Here is a 19289-nt window from a genome sequence, read left to right on the forward strand (position 1 = left end):
TAAAATTATCTTTGCTAGAGAGGAGCAGGCCGAATTCGATTGGTCGGCCTCCTTAGGGCATGAATAGGTGACGTGCACTAGCACTATTGTCTACGACTCAACGTCATGTCCTGAACCTCGCCTTCACCCGCTGGCGACAATTTTCTCTAACCTCTGCTGTCCGTCATTCATTATTGGTGAAAATTTTATTACCTTTTACAATTACTACAAGAGATTGAAGGTAAATTGATTATTATTTAGCATATTGTTGTGACTTTACTGAATTTATTAAAATTTTTGCTTTCAGATGCATCTGATTCTATGTACAGTGTGACCTCGTTATTCGCGGGGGTTACGTTCTTTACCCTCCCGCGAATAGCGAAAAACCGCGAATATTGGATGCAGTTTTAAAACGTATATGTATGCGATTATATACTATATGAAATGCTTCCCAAACACTAATGATACTTATACTCATTGATGCAGTAATAATGTAGCAATATTGCATACTGTTATGTATTTCACTAAATTGTACCGCGCGTTACCGGGCTGTGCTTTGCCGTTTGCGTTGTTGGGGAAGCTGAGGCAGTCAGCCAATAGCAGTCCAATCTTGTTTGGTGAAGACGACAATTGATAAAAACGGCTTGATTGACAGAAATCTCCTCGAAAAGCCCTTTCAGTCTCTGTGACCTACAAAAACGCAGTTCGCGCATAACCCGCGAATATGCGGGGCCGCGAATGGCGAACCGCGAATAGGCGAGGTCACACTGTATTTTGCTATTCTCAATTAATTTAAGTACCGGAAGGCTATGATCGGGATGCCAATTTAGAAACATGTGTTTCTGTCCATAAGAGGTTCCATGTGTAAATAAATTCTATGTTTTTTCTACTTTGCTATTTTCGTGAGAATAATTTTTGTTTTGATTTCAGGGCTAGTAAAATGTCAGCAGTTAAGAAACGAAAAATTGATGATGAGGGAAGGTTATTCAACAGTGAATGGTGCACAAAATATCTTGTTGTCCCACATAATCAAGGTGTTGTCTGCCTCGTCTGTCAAACTACAATTGCAGTCATGAAAGAGTACAATATTAAGCGACATTACGCAACTAAGCACTCCTCCCAGTTTGATGAAATTGTTGGTCAGGCACGAAAGGACAAAATTGAACATTTAAAACATCCATTGAAAAGCAACAAGGTGTTTTACCACTTTCAAGAAAAATTCAGAACTGGTGACAAAACTGAGTTTTAAGCTTTGTGAATGTAAGGCAGAAAAGGGAAAGCCTTTCAGTGATGGAGAATTTATTAAAATTGTTTAACAATATTCACAGAATATGCATGTCCAGAGAAAAAATATTTGGTGGAGCAAACTAGCCTTTCCGGCTTTACTGTCTCACATGGGACAAAAGATCTTTCAGAGGACATCAAAGAAACTTTGAAAGAGAGATTGAATTCGTGTGAAGCTTTCAGTCTGGCTTTGGATGAAAGCACTGATATCAATGACACATCCCAACTTGTCATTTTCATCAGAGCTGTTACTGCAGGCTTTGATGTTTTCGAAGAGTTTTAGATATGGCAAGCCTTTCCTCCACAACCACAGGACAGAATATTTGTGAACAAGTGCTTAAGGTTGTAGAAAAGTTTGAACTGAATCCTTATAAATTATGTGGTGTTACAACAGATGGTGCTCCTTCCATGACAGGTAGGACAAATGGATTCACCAAGAAATTTCTAACTGCAATTGGAGCACAAGACGTAGTTGTAAGCCATTGCATTATTCACCAAGAGAGCTTGTGCACCAAAGTTCTGGATTTTGCAGAAGTCATGAAAAATGTCGTCCAATGCGTAAATTATATTCGAACACGAGGATTAAATCATCGACAATTTAAAACTTTTTTAGATGAGCTGGACAGTGAGTATTCAGATGTTTTGTACTTCTCTGCTGTATGTTGGCTTAGTAGAGCTGCTACTTTGAAGAGATTCTGGAATCTGCGAGAGGAGATTAAGTTCTTCATGGAGAGCAAACGTCAGAATGTGGACTTCTTGAGCAATGAGAACTGGCTGAATGACTTAGCATTCCTCACAGACATTACACAGCATCTGTCTGATTTAAACTTAAAACTACAAGGGAAAAGTCAACTTGTGAATAAGTTGTTTGAGCATATTTGTGCTTTTGAGAAGAAATTGTAACTTTTCCAGGTTCAGTTGAGAAGAGCCATATTGACCCATTTTACATGTCTTGCAACCAGGAAACTGGAATTTCCTAATCTGGATTGCACCAAATATGGAACCAGTGTACAAAAGCTGCGTGATGAGTTTGCAAACAGATTTCCAGATTTCAGACAAACTGAAATTAGATTGAAATTGTTCGCTCAACCTTTTGATTTGGCAGTGGAAGACAGTCCTGATGATTGCCAAATGGAACTCATTGAACTGCAGGCTGACATGGACACTAAAAGGAAATTCTCTGAAAACAGTTTGCTAGACTTTTACAAACTCTGTGTACGTGAAAAGTTTCCCAATTTGTCCCGTCATGCACAAAGAATTGCCTCCCTTTTTGGTAACACCTACTGCTGTGAGCAATTTTTCTCCAAAATGAAGCTCATCAAAACCAAATGTAGAAGTCAGCTGACTGATGAACATTTGACCAGTCAGTTAAGAGTGGCAACCACTTCTGTCAAAGCTGATATTGACAAGCTCTGCAAGGACTCTAAATTTCAAGTGTCGCACTAAAATGATCACTCATGCAAAAATATAAAATATTATTGCTTGCATTTTGAGAATTTTTTTTTAATTTATTGTGCATGTACACGAATAAGCTTGTTTTTTTAAGTGGCCCCGCTTGATTGATGAAGTTGGTTATATGGCCCACCGACGAAAAATGTTGCACACCCCTGATATAAATCAAAACAAACCTTAATGAAGACATATAAATGTTTAACTCGTGTATGGAAATATATAATCAATTGAAACCAACTAATCACTGTCTACAAGGGTCTCAAAGTGTCATAAACAGAACATAGAAATGTTTTCAAATTAATTGTACAATTGAATGGGCAAGGGGAAAACCATCAACCCTAAGACAAACCTACAACTGTTGTCTGTTGACTCTGCTGCTCTCTGGTTACACGATATCCACTCTGAGTCTTGATTAGATGCTTGTAATTGTAACTGTTTGGATAATTATATTTTAAAAGGCTTACTTCTGTATTATCCATTCATTTCACTCACTTCATCCAATTTGTAACAACACTTTCATACTTATAAACATCAGCCTAAATATGTGACAATTGCAGTTTCAATTTTTAACATAACCACTTTTATTCCTCAGTTTTACTATTTCTAATTTTAAATTTTATTATAAATCTTATTTCACATTTTTAGCTTTGTTTGTTTGTTTGTAGTTAAGTATAAAACTACAAAATGGGCTCTCTTTGCTGTGCCAACCATAAGTACCAAGACCTGGTTTTAAGCATTATATGTCCACAGAACATATAATGGACACTGGAGAAGGACATGTTAGCTTGCTTTATTTATTTAGGACTAACCTAATTTTTATTAGCTGGCTCAGTCAAATACAACTTTTACAAGTTACCAAAATGTGGTATTTTGTTACTTGGATATTAACTTAAATAAGTGAAAAAGTTACCATTATGTAGGATATTTAATATACCTACTTCTATTTATTGTCTTTAGTTCATCATTACTGTTTAATTGTAATGATTATTTACCATTGTTACCTCGCTACATAGATTTAGGACTAACTCAAGCCTCCCAGGCTAACCAAACCTCATGATATATTATTGGGTTTACAGCTGAAAATATTGTTAAGAGTAAAGGTGCCCAGATTATGAAATAAATGCATTCTAATTATTATAGGTAATACAGTTTGACACTTTAATTAGCTATGCTCATTAACAGACACAAAGGGAATATTAATTATGTACAAAATGAAAATTACTTTCAATAATTTTTATTAAAAAATAACTGCAGACAACTTTAAGGTTTACTACTTTGTTTGATAATGATAAATGAAACTTTTAAAATAATTTGTTAGTCTAATTCTCCTGGCCTTGCAAAAACGAAACATTATGCAACAGTAGTAAATATCAAAACTAACACTAAAAGGTATACTTTGGTAGGAAAACTTATATTTTAAAAGCAATAAGCCTACTTGTAAGATGGCTAAAGAAATTTGCATCACAGCAAAAGTTGTAACTACAAAGTAAAAATGATGCAATAAATAAGTTTTTGAAACATTTCCATAACCATGTTATTTGATATACAACTCTCTATAGTGTAGATTTTCAGATAAAAAAATTATTAAAACACAACATGAAGAAGAAAATTCAAATGTATTTGATTTAGTTCTAGGTCTTTCTTTTTGAGACCAACTTATACTGATCTTTTGGCTTTAAAATCTTTCGATTTTCAGTTGGTGGCAAAGAAATTTGTTGATTTAAGTTAGTATTTTTTAACATGCCAAGATGAGAGAATTTGAATAAAATGATAAGAAAGACTAAATTAAAAGCATCTTGGAATAGGTAAACATTGACTTCACATTTAGTAGTCTTTATTTATGTGTTTGAAATTAAGCACAAATTTACACAATGCACGCTCTGTGCTTTGCCCACCACGAGTATCGAAACCCAATTTCTAGTGGTATGAGTCTGTAGTGCTCTACCACTGGGCTTTAGTATTCTTTCACAAGGCTAAATAAATTATTTCAGACTTAATTTTGCTTTTTATATTGGATTACTTTGACAAAATTACTGCTTTATTCAGAGTTGTTGGTTTTATTCATTTTTTAGTACAACTGTTGATATTTTACCAAATATTGATAACGTATTTTTTAATCTGTCACCTGCAATAAATATTATAATTAGCTCTATGGTTATCCAGTGAAGCCATCTTAAATGTAAAAATTATACAAATGTTAAATTATTAAAAAATGGAACAATTCATTTGTGTTGCAAAAAAATAGAATATTATAACTGAATATGTATTCAGTTATAAACTAAGCACATTTACTATTACACATCTATAGCTTTTTTTGGTATATAATAATTTAATAACATACCTTGGGACAAATTCTAGTTGTTTTGGTTTCCTTTCCATTCTGTCATTCATTCGACTGTGTAAAACAAAACAAATAAATATTAAGTACATTATTCAAAACCAATAATTCCTACAAAATTAATAATTAAAGATAAGTGACTATTTTTATTATAAATCACACCCTTTGGCATGAGCACATACAGAATTCTAAAGCTATTTAATGTCTACATGAAAACAACTTAGCAGTGTAATGATTTTAAGTCACAGTTTGGTAATTATAATCACATTATTGATGAAGAGAAACCCACTTGAAATATGACCTGAAGATGATTTAGGAAGGTCAAAACATTGTTCTCTGCTTTAATAGTAAGTGTTAATACCCACACCAGCCATTCTGAGATACACCATTATAATCACAGTTTTAGTAAACAAACTATATATGCCAAACTAGATCATATTCAGCCCAAATAAAGTATAACTGTAAGCACTGTGTTCCACAGACTGATAAACAGGGGTCAACATAACAATATTAAAAAGTGTAACTTTTTGTAACAGCAGTGTATGTTATTAACTCAACACAATTATTTTTTACCCTTCCCACTTTTAAATTCCAGACAGTTTTGTATTTAGGAGAGTCATAAAAATCCATGTGTCAAGAGATAAGAAATTATATCTTTCAATTTCTGAAAGGTATCTTCTCATGTATCAATTATAGGAAGAGATTTTATGTACTGGTTCAGTTAAATATTCCATTTTTCAAAGTGAGTAAAAACCACCTTCATTTAAGAAAGTTCCAATTCAAACAAAAACAAATAAAATTCACAATAAATCTCATCAGAGGTGATGAAGTTTACATTTTCATTCACAACTGCCTTAAACGTAATAAGATTTACAGATATATTAAAAGAAGCTTCAACTTACCAAGGAAGGTTCTTTACAAGTTCTGATGATCTTCTACAATTTTCATCACTTTCACAACTACAATGAGACACAAAACAGATCTGTCAGACTACAACTGTACATGTATTCTCAACAAGCTTTATAGTATTCACAAAATCCAATGGTTTCCGTCAATTTCACAAATGACTGTAATAATAATTTATTCAAAACTAACTTCAGAACACTTCAAATCATAATTACATCAACTATATACAAATCTTATTTCTTTTTCTTTGGATTTAATGTTCATTATTAAACTAAAAAAACATAACATAAGCAGCAAGGATACCTAAATGATGAACCAATGCATTCTAATCTTTATAAGCAAGAAATTAAAAAAGTGTATTTAATTAGCTATACTTTTTAGTGGAATTATTATTTTATTTTATCTCAGTGGGTAGCCTGTCCTAATTGGAAATTAATATCATTTGAAGCAAAGCAAATATCAGCATCCACTATCAACACTGAGAGTATCAAACTAATGAAAAGAAATGCAGTGTAATATTTACATGTAATAATGACATATTTAATTAACTATACTCACTGCTGGGTTAATTTTTTTTTAATCTACACAGGTAGCTTGCACTGATTGGACATTTATATTAATTGAAGCAAAACAAATATCAGCATCCATCCCATGTGAACACAATTAACATAAAAACAGCTGCAAAATTACAATATTCAGGTAATTAACAAGAATATATCTAATCCAGAAACAACCAGTTTATTAACAGACAGTTTAGTGGTAAACTCAGGGTTGTACTAGAAAGTAATAATCACCCAAGTAAAATTACGTGTGCAAAGATGGTTATTTTGTTCCAACCAATAACGGTGATAACATATTTACTTTGTATACAAACTGTTTTTCAACTACAGACTGTACAAAAGAATCTGTACCTCTTAACAGTTGTTCTATGCACTTAACGAGGGTTTGTTTTTTTAAGTCTCCTGCAATGATAAATTGCTCATAAAGACATTTATTGTGTATATGTAGCTTATAATTGTTAGAAAATAATTTTATTATTCTCTACCTCTCAATCCTTCCTTCATAGATCTAAATATACAAAACTATTTTGACTGTGGTGTAAATACAGAGCAAATGTTACCTTATAAAAAACTTTTCAGTTATGAAACTGTAATCATTTATTTGTATCTATGTAAGTACTGATAGCTGTCTTTGATCAACAGCAAAGATGCTAGAAATTGTAAGCCTAGATTAATGTTGATGACCTCATATAGTAACCTTCTCTTATTTTTTTATTTCTCAGTTTTATTTCTTCTACAAATCTATGAATGAACAAAATTTATGAAACAATGCATCTTAAACAAACTATAGTTCCAATAATATCAAATAAAAAAACTAGTTTGTCACTTTTTTATTATCCTGTTTAGGTATAAAATGATTTTAAGATATAATCAATTACGTCAACATTTGAAGCTTGTTAATAACGAATCATTTGCTAAAATGGCACAGAGTTTTGGCAATGTAACTGCACTGGATTTCAAGACTAGTCACTAGGTAGATTGAATCAGTCCAGCTTGTTTCTAATGTTATTATACAGATGTCAAAAACTCATTTTCTTTTTATATATAAGCCATTTGGTGGGCAATATTGAAACCTCTTTTTGACCTTAAGATAAATTGCTTGAAAGCAAAAAGTATGTTTGATATTATGCAACACAGCAGCTATCTCTACTTCTATGCAACACATCTCATGACCTATACATATGACAAACATAACAGCTGACAGAAGTAAAATTTGTATATGAAATAATAAATCACTATCATATTTAAAAACATATCTCAAATCTTCACATATAAAATTGATTCCTAAGCTAACATGGATAACATAAAAGATAAAAAAACTGAAAAAAAACAAAACTTTTATGTTTTAAAATATGCTTAATAAAGAAATGCTAATCAATAAATAATTTTCCTGCTGTTTTTATAAAAAGAACAAATGTTCTGTCAATTAATTTTCCAGATTCACAAGACAATAAGAAATACCTGAAGTTTCTGCCATCTGTACTGTAAGTAGGCAAAACCAAATTAGGATTTATGCTTGCACATGTAGAACTACTGCAACAGGAATCACTGCCTTTTTGTGACTCTATACATTCAAGGAAAATAAATACAAAGCAATCAACCAGAAGCTTTAGGATATAAAAAGAAACCTAACCTTGTGTCAAAAACTAAACATTCTAAACAATTTTACTTCAGCCTTATAATAATGTATTTTTTCAGAAAACATTTCCAAAATATCAAACATCACTGAAAATCACAAATATAATAATACTTTTTGTTTCAAGTACTAAACTCTTAAGTACAGTTGTTACACTTGACCCACATTAAATATGAAATAAAAACTGAATCTTTCATTTGCTCTGTGAGTAACATATCTTATACTTTAATTATCCCCTAAAAGAGGTAGATAATACTTTGGATAACAAAGTATCTGAAATAAAAAATAAATACATGGATTTAGTTAGAGTAACAAGTGTTACACTTTTAAATTGTTACAATGATATATTACGGCAGGAAAAATTATCATTACCTTTTTAATCTTTTGTGGTTACTGAGTTCAGTTTAGAAGTATTACTGTGTCAGACCACACTAATGATTAAGAGTTCAGGTGCATTACTGTGTCAGAATATACTACTGACTGGGAGTTTAGAAGTATTACTGTGTCAGAGTATACTACTGATTGATAGTTTAGACGTATTACTGTGTCAGGGCACACTACTGATTGAAAGCATTACTGTGTCAGAGCATACAACTGATTGAGATTTCAGATGTATTACTGTGTCAGAGCATACTACTGATTGAGAGTTCAGATGTATTACTGTGTCAGGGCATACTACTGATTATGAGTTCAGATGTATTACTGTGTCAGGGCATACTACTGATTATGAGTTCAGATGTATTACTGTGTCAGGGCATACTACTGATTGAGAGTTCAGATATATTACTGTGTCAGGGCATACTACTGATTGAGAGTTCAGATGTATTACTGTATCATTAGCAACAATTTGAGTATTCAGTCACATTAACCACATCTGGTGACTATATAGGTTAAAAACCATGATCTTGTTGCAATTCAGTTGAAATTTGGTGATATGGAAGTACAGAACATGTTTTATATTAACCTTTCTTGAAATATTACAAAAAAGACTTTCCAATGTGAAGTTGTACCATTCTTAAAATTTAAAACTATACACAGAAAAAATTCTAGCATTTAGAATAATATGATATCTGCAGTTTTTAACTGAATCTATACAGCAAAGGAAATCAGGATTCCTGCAAGGAAAAACACTGGATAACATTGCACAATGGAAGCAGCAAAGAAAGTTAAATAGCGTGTCACAGGAAAAATACAGCTGTCCACTTTAAATAAAAGTAGGATTCTCTCTCAGAATTGTGAACTAAGTACTTCTGTGATCACATATTTCTCCTACAGCATACAAACAAATAGAAGACCAAGTGTTGAAACCTCATGAGAAGTTCCTAACATAAAGCAATATATTTCACAGTATTTGACAAAGCACATGTCTACTTAACTCTTTGTTATTGTTCAGGCAGTTTAGTATTGTGCTGCCAGTGATAGAACATTTCAAAAATAGAACAAAATATGTCTCAAAATTTTTATCAAAAGGGTTTATGGTGGTTGCTGGTGATATGTATAAGAGTAAGTTAAATATCTGGAAGGTCACAAAGAATGTTAGCTCTGCATACTAACAGACTATACACACTTACTTATTTGTACCACAATAATATACTGTCTCTGTATGAAATGGACAGTAATAAAGTACAGTTCTATAAAATCAGCTTCCAAATGCTCATTCAAATCAACATATTAGTTCCTCTACAAAATGCAAGTACACACTGAATCTTGTAGACATTTCCTATAGACTTCTGTGCTCTTGGTTGCTCAAACAAGTCCTCAGAAGTTATTGTCCATTTGAAGTAGAGGGACTTTGCAGTACTTGCTTTTATATAGAATTTGGTTTTATGTTTAGCTGATTTTCTACTCAAATATATACCTTACTGCCTGCATTTACAAAAATTGAGAATAACATCTTTTAAGACAGCCTTTCAATTTCAAAAACTAGAATCAATAATGTTTCTGACACCAAATGTGATAATTCAAAGCATTGGTGATGATGAAACCCCCTTGAAGTAAACATGTATCTCAAGATGGCTGGTATGGGTATTAAAACTTTTATTATAATAAAGTAGAGAACAACGTTTCAACCTTCTTGGGTCATCTTCAGGTTAATAAAGAGAGAGTTTGCAACTGACTGTTGCCGGGTGCATGTTTTATGGATGAGAATGTAAATGTGTACAGAAAACAAATATAAACAAACAAAATCAAAGAAGCCCTACTTACATAACAACAAAAACCAAAATGAAGGAACAACTTTATACCCTAACATCTAATTGCAACATCACTTACAATCCTGTACACATTTACACTTTTGTCCTTAAGACGTACCCAGCAACAGTCAGTTGCAAGCTCTCTCTTTGCTAACCTGATGATGACCTACGAAGACTGAAATGTTGTTCTCCACTTTATTGTAATAAAAGTTGTAATACCCATACCAGCCACCTTGAGATACATTTTTAATTCAAAGCATTAGTTAATGCCAATGTATTATTATGCACAAATATGAATGCAAGGAATATCATGTAATAAATACAAAGAACCAAACCAATCAATGCACATACTTAAACATGAATGAAAGAAAACAGCTGATTGGCTAAGACCACAACAGCATCTATATCATGCATGTTATTAGTCTCACAGTTGCATTCATTAAGATTAATTTGTAATGCATTAATGCATTTCATTACTTATGCTTATTCAATGTGTGTGTGTGTACATGTATCATGCAGTAATGCAGAAGGCTGGCATAAAAATACAAGTTAGGTTTCTGTTGAATTGTGAAAAAAATACAAGATCAAAAAAGTATAGTATAAGGTTTTGACTAAAATACCTGACCACACTGCAACACAGGAGGTTCCAGATGTGGGAAGAAAAGGTAACGATGATGAAATTACTGATGAATTTTTGCTGCCTTCAACATGACCTGCTGATTCTCGCTCTCTATTACCTTCCAAAAAAGACTGTTTCACAAAAGGACCTCCAGTACCAGAGGATGAGGCTTCAGGATGATGAGTGTCTTTCAGTTCGATACCAAATGATTTTTGCATTAAATCTTGTGGTAGAGATTCTAATTGTAATGGTATAACTTGTCCATAGTCAAACACTTGATTTCCACAGCCTTTATGGAGCTCACCATTGAACACAACTACTCCATCTACTAAAATCCGTACCATTCGTACACCCGAATTAAGATCCTAGTTAACCAAAGTGAAATAATTAAAAGCTCCCAATAAAAACAATACTTAAGTAAATCATAAATCACCACTATAAAATGTCAATGAGTCTTTAAAAAGCTGTACTTTTTATATCAGAAAAGAAACAGATAAAGTCAATTAAACTTTCATGAATTTCAAAAAAAAATTATCATAATACCTTGAAGTTATTTTTCTTTCATTTATTCTTAATCTTGTATACTGACATGTTTATGTTTGAGTGTACCATATAAATATTTCCATTTCAGAATTAAAATTAATTCAAAAAGATACTTATCTGTATTATAACCTCTAATTAATTATTGCTATGCCAACATTTACATCTTTTATTCACGTCCCCCCTCGCTGCTTTACAGTCGATTAATTGCTGTTTTTTATATTTCATAGAAATATATTTCTATGTTTTCTCATATGCTGCTTATGTTTCTCACAGCCTCTGTTGATAAATCCTCTACGCCAATGACCATCAACCACAAAGCAGTACTGCTACTTTTGACTAACCCAGCCTCATACGATTATAAAAATTTTATCATATTCACTCTCTCACTATAAGATCAATTGAACTGACCAACTTTGTAATTATTTTGTGCTTGTTATAGTTTCCATATTACAACTTTTACTGCAGTGTACAGAGTTTCAGTTAATATAAGACTTTTATACAAAAAAATCAAGATTGTGTAATGAAGTAGTTTTATAACAATATATGAGGCCTCTCTGTTTTTCTTTTTACTAGTCCAAGTGCAAAGTAATTTTCATGTCAAGATTAAAAATATTTTTATTAATCTCAAAAATCTTATTTGCATTATCTCTAAACCTCTTAAATAAATTTCAATCATTTTTCTTTTGGTAAAGCTTTATATTTTATCTGTTATTTTCCCTACCCTAATTCCATACGAGATTGATGAACTTGACTTACTTCATAATCAAGTTAGGATATATTAGCAAAACGTAATACTACAAGGCTGTTAGTGATTGACTTAGAGATTTTATTAATAAAAGGTATAAAAACATGATAAAGCACATAAAATTATTGTATGTAAAAGATTACAAAAATTTTTGAATGCTAAAAACACAGAGGAAGAAGGAGAAGTTGAGAGGTTAATTCTTTTCAAAATAAAATAAAATGAGGTAAGAGTTCAATATATGCATGATATTGTACTTACATACTTTCATCACTTGTTATGATTATTTATTTTCCTTGTGGTTTATTTTTTAATGACATATGAAAAAAAACCTCTTTAACAGAACCAGAAATTAAAAAAAAAATTCTGTAGTTTCATTGAGAGTTTCATACTTTTGTTTTTGGTATGATTTTTGTATTTGTATTATTCCTTAATGCAAATGTTCAAGTTTCCTACCTTTATACTATGGTTGAAATTCCATATTTTCATAGCACAAATTTTATAATTAGAACACAAATCTAAAGTTCCCTGTGTTGATACACTGACGGACGGAATACTGAATCTAACTGTGACAGTGTTTCCTTCTTGAAAGGAACAGCTCCACATATGCCGCTCTTTGACTGTCTAAAAATCAAATACGTAACCAAATTTATTAAACAGTATTTTAAGTAACAAATTAATAAAGTAAAAATGATTAATATTATTTATAACCTTCAAGAGTAAAAATATTATTATATCAGTTATAATCTTTAAAAGCAAAAACACTGTAACTTCAGTATGCAATATCACAAGTTATACATGTGAAGTTCCAAAATATTTTATTGTATTTTTAATTTTTTTATGTAATACGTACAAGCCAAACCACATAAAACTGTCACAACTGCATGTAAGCTATTTTAGTTTTATGCCATGCACAAAACACAATTCTGAGCAAATTAATATATGAGCTAAAACATTTCAAATAAATTTTAAAGAATTGCATCAGAAAATATACAAAGCATAATTACTAATACAAGATACCATTTATTTTACACAATTACTTTACCCAGCTAGAGTGATAAGATTTAAGGTATCAAAAAATACATATCCAACATTAACTGTTACATGATAAAATAACATTTACAAATAGAACAAAACGGAAAAAATACTATATATTTCAACAGCTCTCTGTGCAGTGATGTATCCTATTTCAATAAACTGTATTTTATTGTTGAAAAATGTTGCACGTGCATTTTTTTTCATATTTTATGTATGAGTGCCATTTAATTACACTGCACAACAAAGTTTTTGCTTCTTGAACACTGTTTGATGTTCCTGAAAGATTTTTGGCTGCTGATCTCGAAAATCACATTCAAGTTTGCCCATCACGTACTGTTCATCGACATCTTCAGTTTTGTCATGTTTTTTCTTATATTTGTGTCCAAAAATTTTTGTTTTTGTAAGAGACCTATGAACAATGTTTTGTGCAGTCTGGACATGTCTAGGCATGAAATCAGGCCACTATGAAAGCTGTTCTGTGGAAGTATGCAGCCTGGGCATGCCAGAGCCAGCTTGACACTGTCTCAGCAGGCTATAAAAGTGACTTGCATACAATGCTGCTCATTGGATTAATATAGATCTTATATGTATTGTTTCAGAATATAGTATTGCCTCAGTAGCACTGTAACAAGTAAGTTAGATGTTATAGATGTTTTATAGGACGACTGGTGTCAGTCAACTATGTCTCATCAATGTCGCAACAGCTGCGATACATTCTGCATCATTTGTGGCGAGTATACGCTTGTTCATCAGAGATGCTCAATGACTGCTCTTGTGAAAAAAGCATATCATCTGTACTTCGGCTGTAAAATTGGTGATATGACCAGGAATGGGTGCCTCATATTTGTTTTGCAACATGTGCTGTCCGTCTGAAAGCTTGGCTCAGAGGCACTTGAAAGACAATGCTGTTTGCTGTCCCGATGATATGGCGAGAACAGAAAGACCATGTGACAGACTGTTACTTCTGTTTGACTAATGTGTCTGGTTTCTCTGCCAAAAATAAGAAGTCAATTGAATACCCTAATCTGCCTTTGGCAATGAGACCTGTGCCATATGATGACAGTCTTCTAATTCCGAAACCACCAGAGGAATAGACCTCAGATGAACCAGATGAGGAAACTGCAATGCAAAGAACTGGCAGTGACACTGATCCGGATTTTGAACAGTGCTCCTGAGGTGATCCACATCTCATAACACAGTCAGGATTAAATGATCTGATCAGAGGTTTTGGTTTGTCAAAAGCAAAAGCCGAATTGCTGGGTTCGAGACTGCAAGAATTGTGTTTGCTGTCACCAGGTAAGAAAACTTCTGTTTTTCAAAGCTGCCAAGATGATATAACCAAATTCTTTGCACAAGTTGACAGTTTCTGTTTCTTTATTAACATCAAAAGGATTGTTCTCTGCTTTGGGTTGTGACCATGACCCACAAGAGTGGTGTCTCTTTATTGATTCATCAATGTTAAGCCTCAAAGCTGTTCTGTTACACAATGACAATGTTCACACTTCAATACCTGTTGGCTATGCAGCACACATGAAAGAAACCTATGAGAACATGGAAATGTTGCTGAAGCACATCCAGTACAGCAAGTACAACTGAAATATCTGTGGAGATCTGAAAGTTGTTACTCTGTTACTGGGAATGCAGCTTGGCTATACAAAGTACTGTTGTTTCATCTGTGAATGAGACAGTCGTGCCAAAGAGTTGCATTATTCTAGACAGAGCTGGCCACTCTGTAAAAAGTTACTTCCAGGACAGAAAAATGTGGCACATTAACCACTTGTCAACCCAGCAAAGAATTTTTTGCCTCCTCTTCACATAAAATTGGGACTTATGAAGAATTTTGTGAAAGCAATGAACAAAGAAGGCAAAGGTTTTTGTTATTTAAGACAGATGTTCTGAAGAATAACTGAGGCCAAGATCAAAGAGGGCATTTTTGTTGGACCTAAGATCAGACATGTTATGAGTGACAAGCAGTTCGAAGATCTGTTAGTTGGGCTGGAAAAGATTGCCTGGAAAGCCTTCAAAGATGTTGTTGACAATTTTCTTGGCAATTACAGAGTCCCACATTACATTCAGCTGGTAGACAAACTTCTCAAAGCATATAAAACAATGAAGTGCAACATGTCACTCAAGATTCATTTCCTCCACTCACACTTGGACTTCTTCCCCGCAAATCTCGGTGCTGTCAGTTACAAACATGGTGAAAGGTTTCACCAGGACATTGCCACAATGGAAAAATGATATCAGGGCAACTGAAATCTGTCAATAGTTGCTGACTACTGTTGAACACTGTAACGTGATGCACCAGACTTTGAATACAAATGAAAATCAGGAGCAAAACACTTTTAATTATGTTAAACTTAATAGCATATTAGAAACATAAACGCAATTAAATACGTTATTGCCTGTAAACAAATAAATGTCTATTTCTCAGAGTTCCTATGTGATGAAGCAAAACCAAAACTATATTTTTGTATACCCACCAGTTACCTGTCACAATCAGCAAAACTTTTCAAAAAAATTGTTGTGCAGTGTTATTTTATTTATGATTAGATTTTATCACTTACATTCATGTATTACATCACCATTGCAGCCCAACTTACTTTGGTCTTTCCATTTACCAGATTTCCTATTTCCCCAGCTGCATTTTGACTTCCCTCCACACTAACATCCATTGGTTTAACATCTAACAGTTTTCCTGATGAGTCATACAACTGGACTTCAGTCAAGCCAATTCTGTCTGGATGCCCCCAGTTACTCAACAGCTCCAGGTCAATGCTTGTAATTATTCCTTCTGAAGATTTATATTTTGAGGCCACTTTTGAAGATGATTTTTGAGTCTCTAACCCCTGTAAAGATGAGAAATTTGTAATGTGCCTTTTAACATTTAAAACATGTACTTACAGTAAGATCACGGCAATAAGATATCAATCATGTCATGGTTAGTAGCCTATACAATCATTCAACTCTAATTATTAATTAGTTACTAATTTTTCTTTATCCAACTAATAAACTAATTAATAGCTCATTTTTGGCCTTTGTTTTGGCTAGCCCACAGATCTCCCTTTCTTTATGGAGACTTTCATGCCATAATCCAAATTTTGTAGTTGCAGTCTTAATGGACAGCTACATATCTCCCAGTTTCAGGTAGGTTGATGAAATTGTATTTCAGAAGTTAGTACTTATCTGAATTCTAGAAGTGTACCATTCGAACCATTTATTATTACAAACAAAATTTTAAAACCCAAAATTCCTACAGTGAGATGGAGGAGGGAACCAGAGGGACATTGCTACACTAAAATAAAAATGAACTATTAAACAAGAACATGAATTAGACCATAATAAATGAGAAATATGATAAGAAAGAACTTAAGTATAAACTAGAAGCAGAGTAACTGTCAATGAGCTGGATTTATTAGATAATTCAGTAGAGTAAACCAGCCTCTTAAGGCAGTGGACCAAATGAAGACACTTAGAAAAAGCATTCTTATCAGTAGGGTACCTCATAGCCTGAGGGATCATTAATCCTAAGCTTACATGTACCCTTTTCTGCATATGCCATGAAGTTTTACTGTTACTTTCAACACTTAATCAAGCAACTTTACTAAACATAAATGTAAATGAAACCAGCATTCTAATGCATGTTATAATCAAAGTTTTATATTATCTATGTTTTAATTTCTTTATTTCATAATAAAGTTAAAACAAACAAAAAACTAATAAAACTTTTATTATTTGTTATTTCAATTTATTTAAAAGTTTTATTAGTAAATGTAAATAAAACCAGCATTCTAATGTATGTTATAATCAAAGTTTTATATTATCTAAGTTTTAATTTCTAAATTTCATAATAAACCTAAAACAAACAAAAAATTAATAGAACTTTTATTATTTATTATTTTATTTTACTTAAAAGTTTTATTGTCAATTACGCATCAGCATTCATACATTTCAACCTGTTGACTGCCAAGTATTTCAGCTGCTATGGCAGCTCCTATGCCAGGTTTTTTTCAGCAAAATTGAGTAATTTTTAAAACAAAGAAAATAAGCAACAAATACTATTTTTTCTGTAAGCCAAACTTATTGTAGTACACAAAATGAAGAAATATGTACAAAACATGAAACAATAACTCATCCATAGCACTGTGTTACCGACTGGCTTTGACGAATTATCTCGTCTACGGCACTGAACAGGTTAATGTTTGGTCTCTATAACTTGAATAATTTTACACTAAAACCCTATTTATATAACTATGTCTGTTTTAAAAATTTATTTAAAGAGTCGTTACTTAAACAACTAAACAACATGCATTTTCACTTATTTTAAATGTCATCAATGAGTATAATATCTTTCTCACTAAAATTCTAGCTTCTAAACAATGAAATATTGGTTATGTAGTAAGTATACATTACAAATCTCTAAAGTCTAGATGCACTGTTGATATATTGAAAATGCCGAAATAGGAAAATATACCATGACAACATTCAACTGTCATTCATATTATTATATTAGCTAAGAAATAATCAGTTACTTGCTGATGCCTTAATAGGATTATTGTAGATTCCAACTGTGTTGATTTCAGGAAACCATGAAAAAACCTTTGTGGTAATTAATAGAGTAATCTAATAAAAACACTAATATCTCTTCTTTTTTTTTGGTACTATACAATAATTTAATGACATCTGGTTATCTTTTAAAATTACTCTCTTAAACAAATGAACATGAAGGTTTTGGACAAACTTAGATCTGCACCTACTGTTACAACTAATAATACATTTATTACTCTCTGAAAAGAATGGATAGAAGTATTTGGTCCCTTGAACTCCCCCTAGATTCATACATGCTTATGCAGTATGAAAGAATATTTAATAATTTCTAAAAAAAAAAAAGGAAGAGGTCTATGCTGCTACAGATCTGCCCTTCCTTATGTAGTATTAAAGAATACAATTACTAATTTCTGAGAACAAAAATGATGGGAGGAGTATGCACCTGCTTATACAACATTAAATAATACAATTATGCAATCATAAATTAGAGACATAACAGAACATAAAAGAAAGCAGTAAATTCATACTTAACACTAAGGTATCTAGAGAGCTGGTGGTGAATGCTGTCAGCTAGTTGCAAACCCTCTAATCAGAAGTTCAAATTTAGTGACAATGACAGACAGCAATAGTAGCTTTGTAATAACAAAGCAGGGTGAGCAAGTGCAGAGGCAACTGGATGAAAAAAAAGCACAAGAACCTCAAATCAAGAGACATCACTCCCTCCCAATTATGTAGCTTTGTGCATAATAATAACAGTTGATCTAGTTATAATTTCAATGAATCAATTATTGAAATGGTCAAAAAGAATAATAACTGAAAACACTAATTTCAATTAGTTGATTATTTTTGTTACACTGATAGTCATTACTTGTAGATTATCAATTAATTTGCCAAGTTCTACGTGTAAAGGGTAGACAGATGCACAGGACCATAAGAATTGGTAAGACCAGTAAGGCTATAGCCTGACCTCTTTCTCATGGAATGTATAGCAATAACTTGTATATTAAAACTTGCTTATTTAAATGCAATACATTATTTGTACTTTAAATGGCTCAAGGTTATATCTCATAGCATTAATGCTACCATGCTGTATATCCTTTACAGGGTACTATGACTAAAATGCCAAAGACATAACCAAATGAAAAATTTGGTGATATGAAATACAAAATTTAGGAAAACCATGGTGAACAACACATGAAATTTGTCAATGTACTTATAGTGGGATACAAGGAGTATGATTCATCATAATGTACAAACAACCTCTTCTGAGACCCATAAAAGATTCATACAAGCAAGATAACAAAATGTTTTCTGAAATGACATAAACTCCTCCTCCAAAGAACCAAAATCAGTTAATCCTTTCACAATGGGTCAGAGTTCAAAGGCTATGTCATTGCATTTGTTTACTTGCATTCTTAATTTTATTGAACTACTATCTTATAAATTTATGTC

The 19289-nt window shown here is 32.3% G+C and overlaps 1 protein-coding gene across 10 annotated transcripts in view; it reads right to left on the reverse strand.

The window, feature by feature from the left end:
* LOC143237150 (katanin-interacting protein-like) overlaps positions 1-19289 on the reverse strand; it is a 117913-nt gene that overhangs the window by 54363 nt on the left and 44261 nt on the right. For all 10 annotated transcript variants that reach the window (XR_013019887.1, XR_013019886.1, XR_013019888.1 and 7 more), the window contains 6 exons: positions 15893-16138; positions 12708-12875; positions 10968-11331; positions 7981-8083; positions 5956-6012; positions 5057-5110 (listed from right to left, as the gene is read on the reverse strand). Coding sequence is in view for 7 of the 10 variants with exons in the window: in XM_076476077.1 (XP_076332192.1) it covers positions 5057-5110; positions 5956-6012; positions 7981-8083; positions 10968-11331; positions 12708-12875; positions 15893-16138 (992 nt within the window). In the remaining 3 variants the exon portion in view is untranslated. The remainder of the gene's footprint in view (positions 1-5056; positions 5111-5955; positions 6013-7980; positions 8084-10967; positions 11332-12707; positions 12876-15892; positions 16139-19289) is intronic.

The sequence above is a fragment of the Tachypleus tridentatus genome, chromosome 13, assembly GCF_004210375.1.
Source record: "Tachypleus tridentatus isolate NWPU-2018 chromosome 13, ASM421037v1, whole genome shotgun sequence".
NCBI lineage: Eukaryota > Metazoa > Arthropoda > Merostomata > Xiphosura > Limulidae > Tachypleus > Tachypleus tridentatus.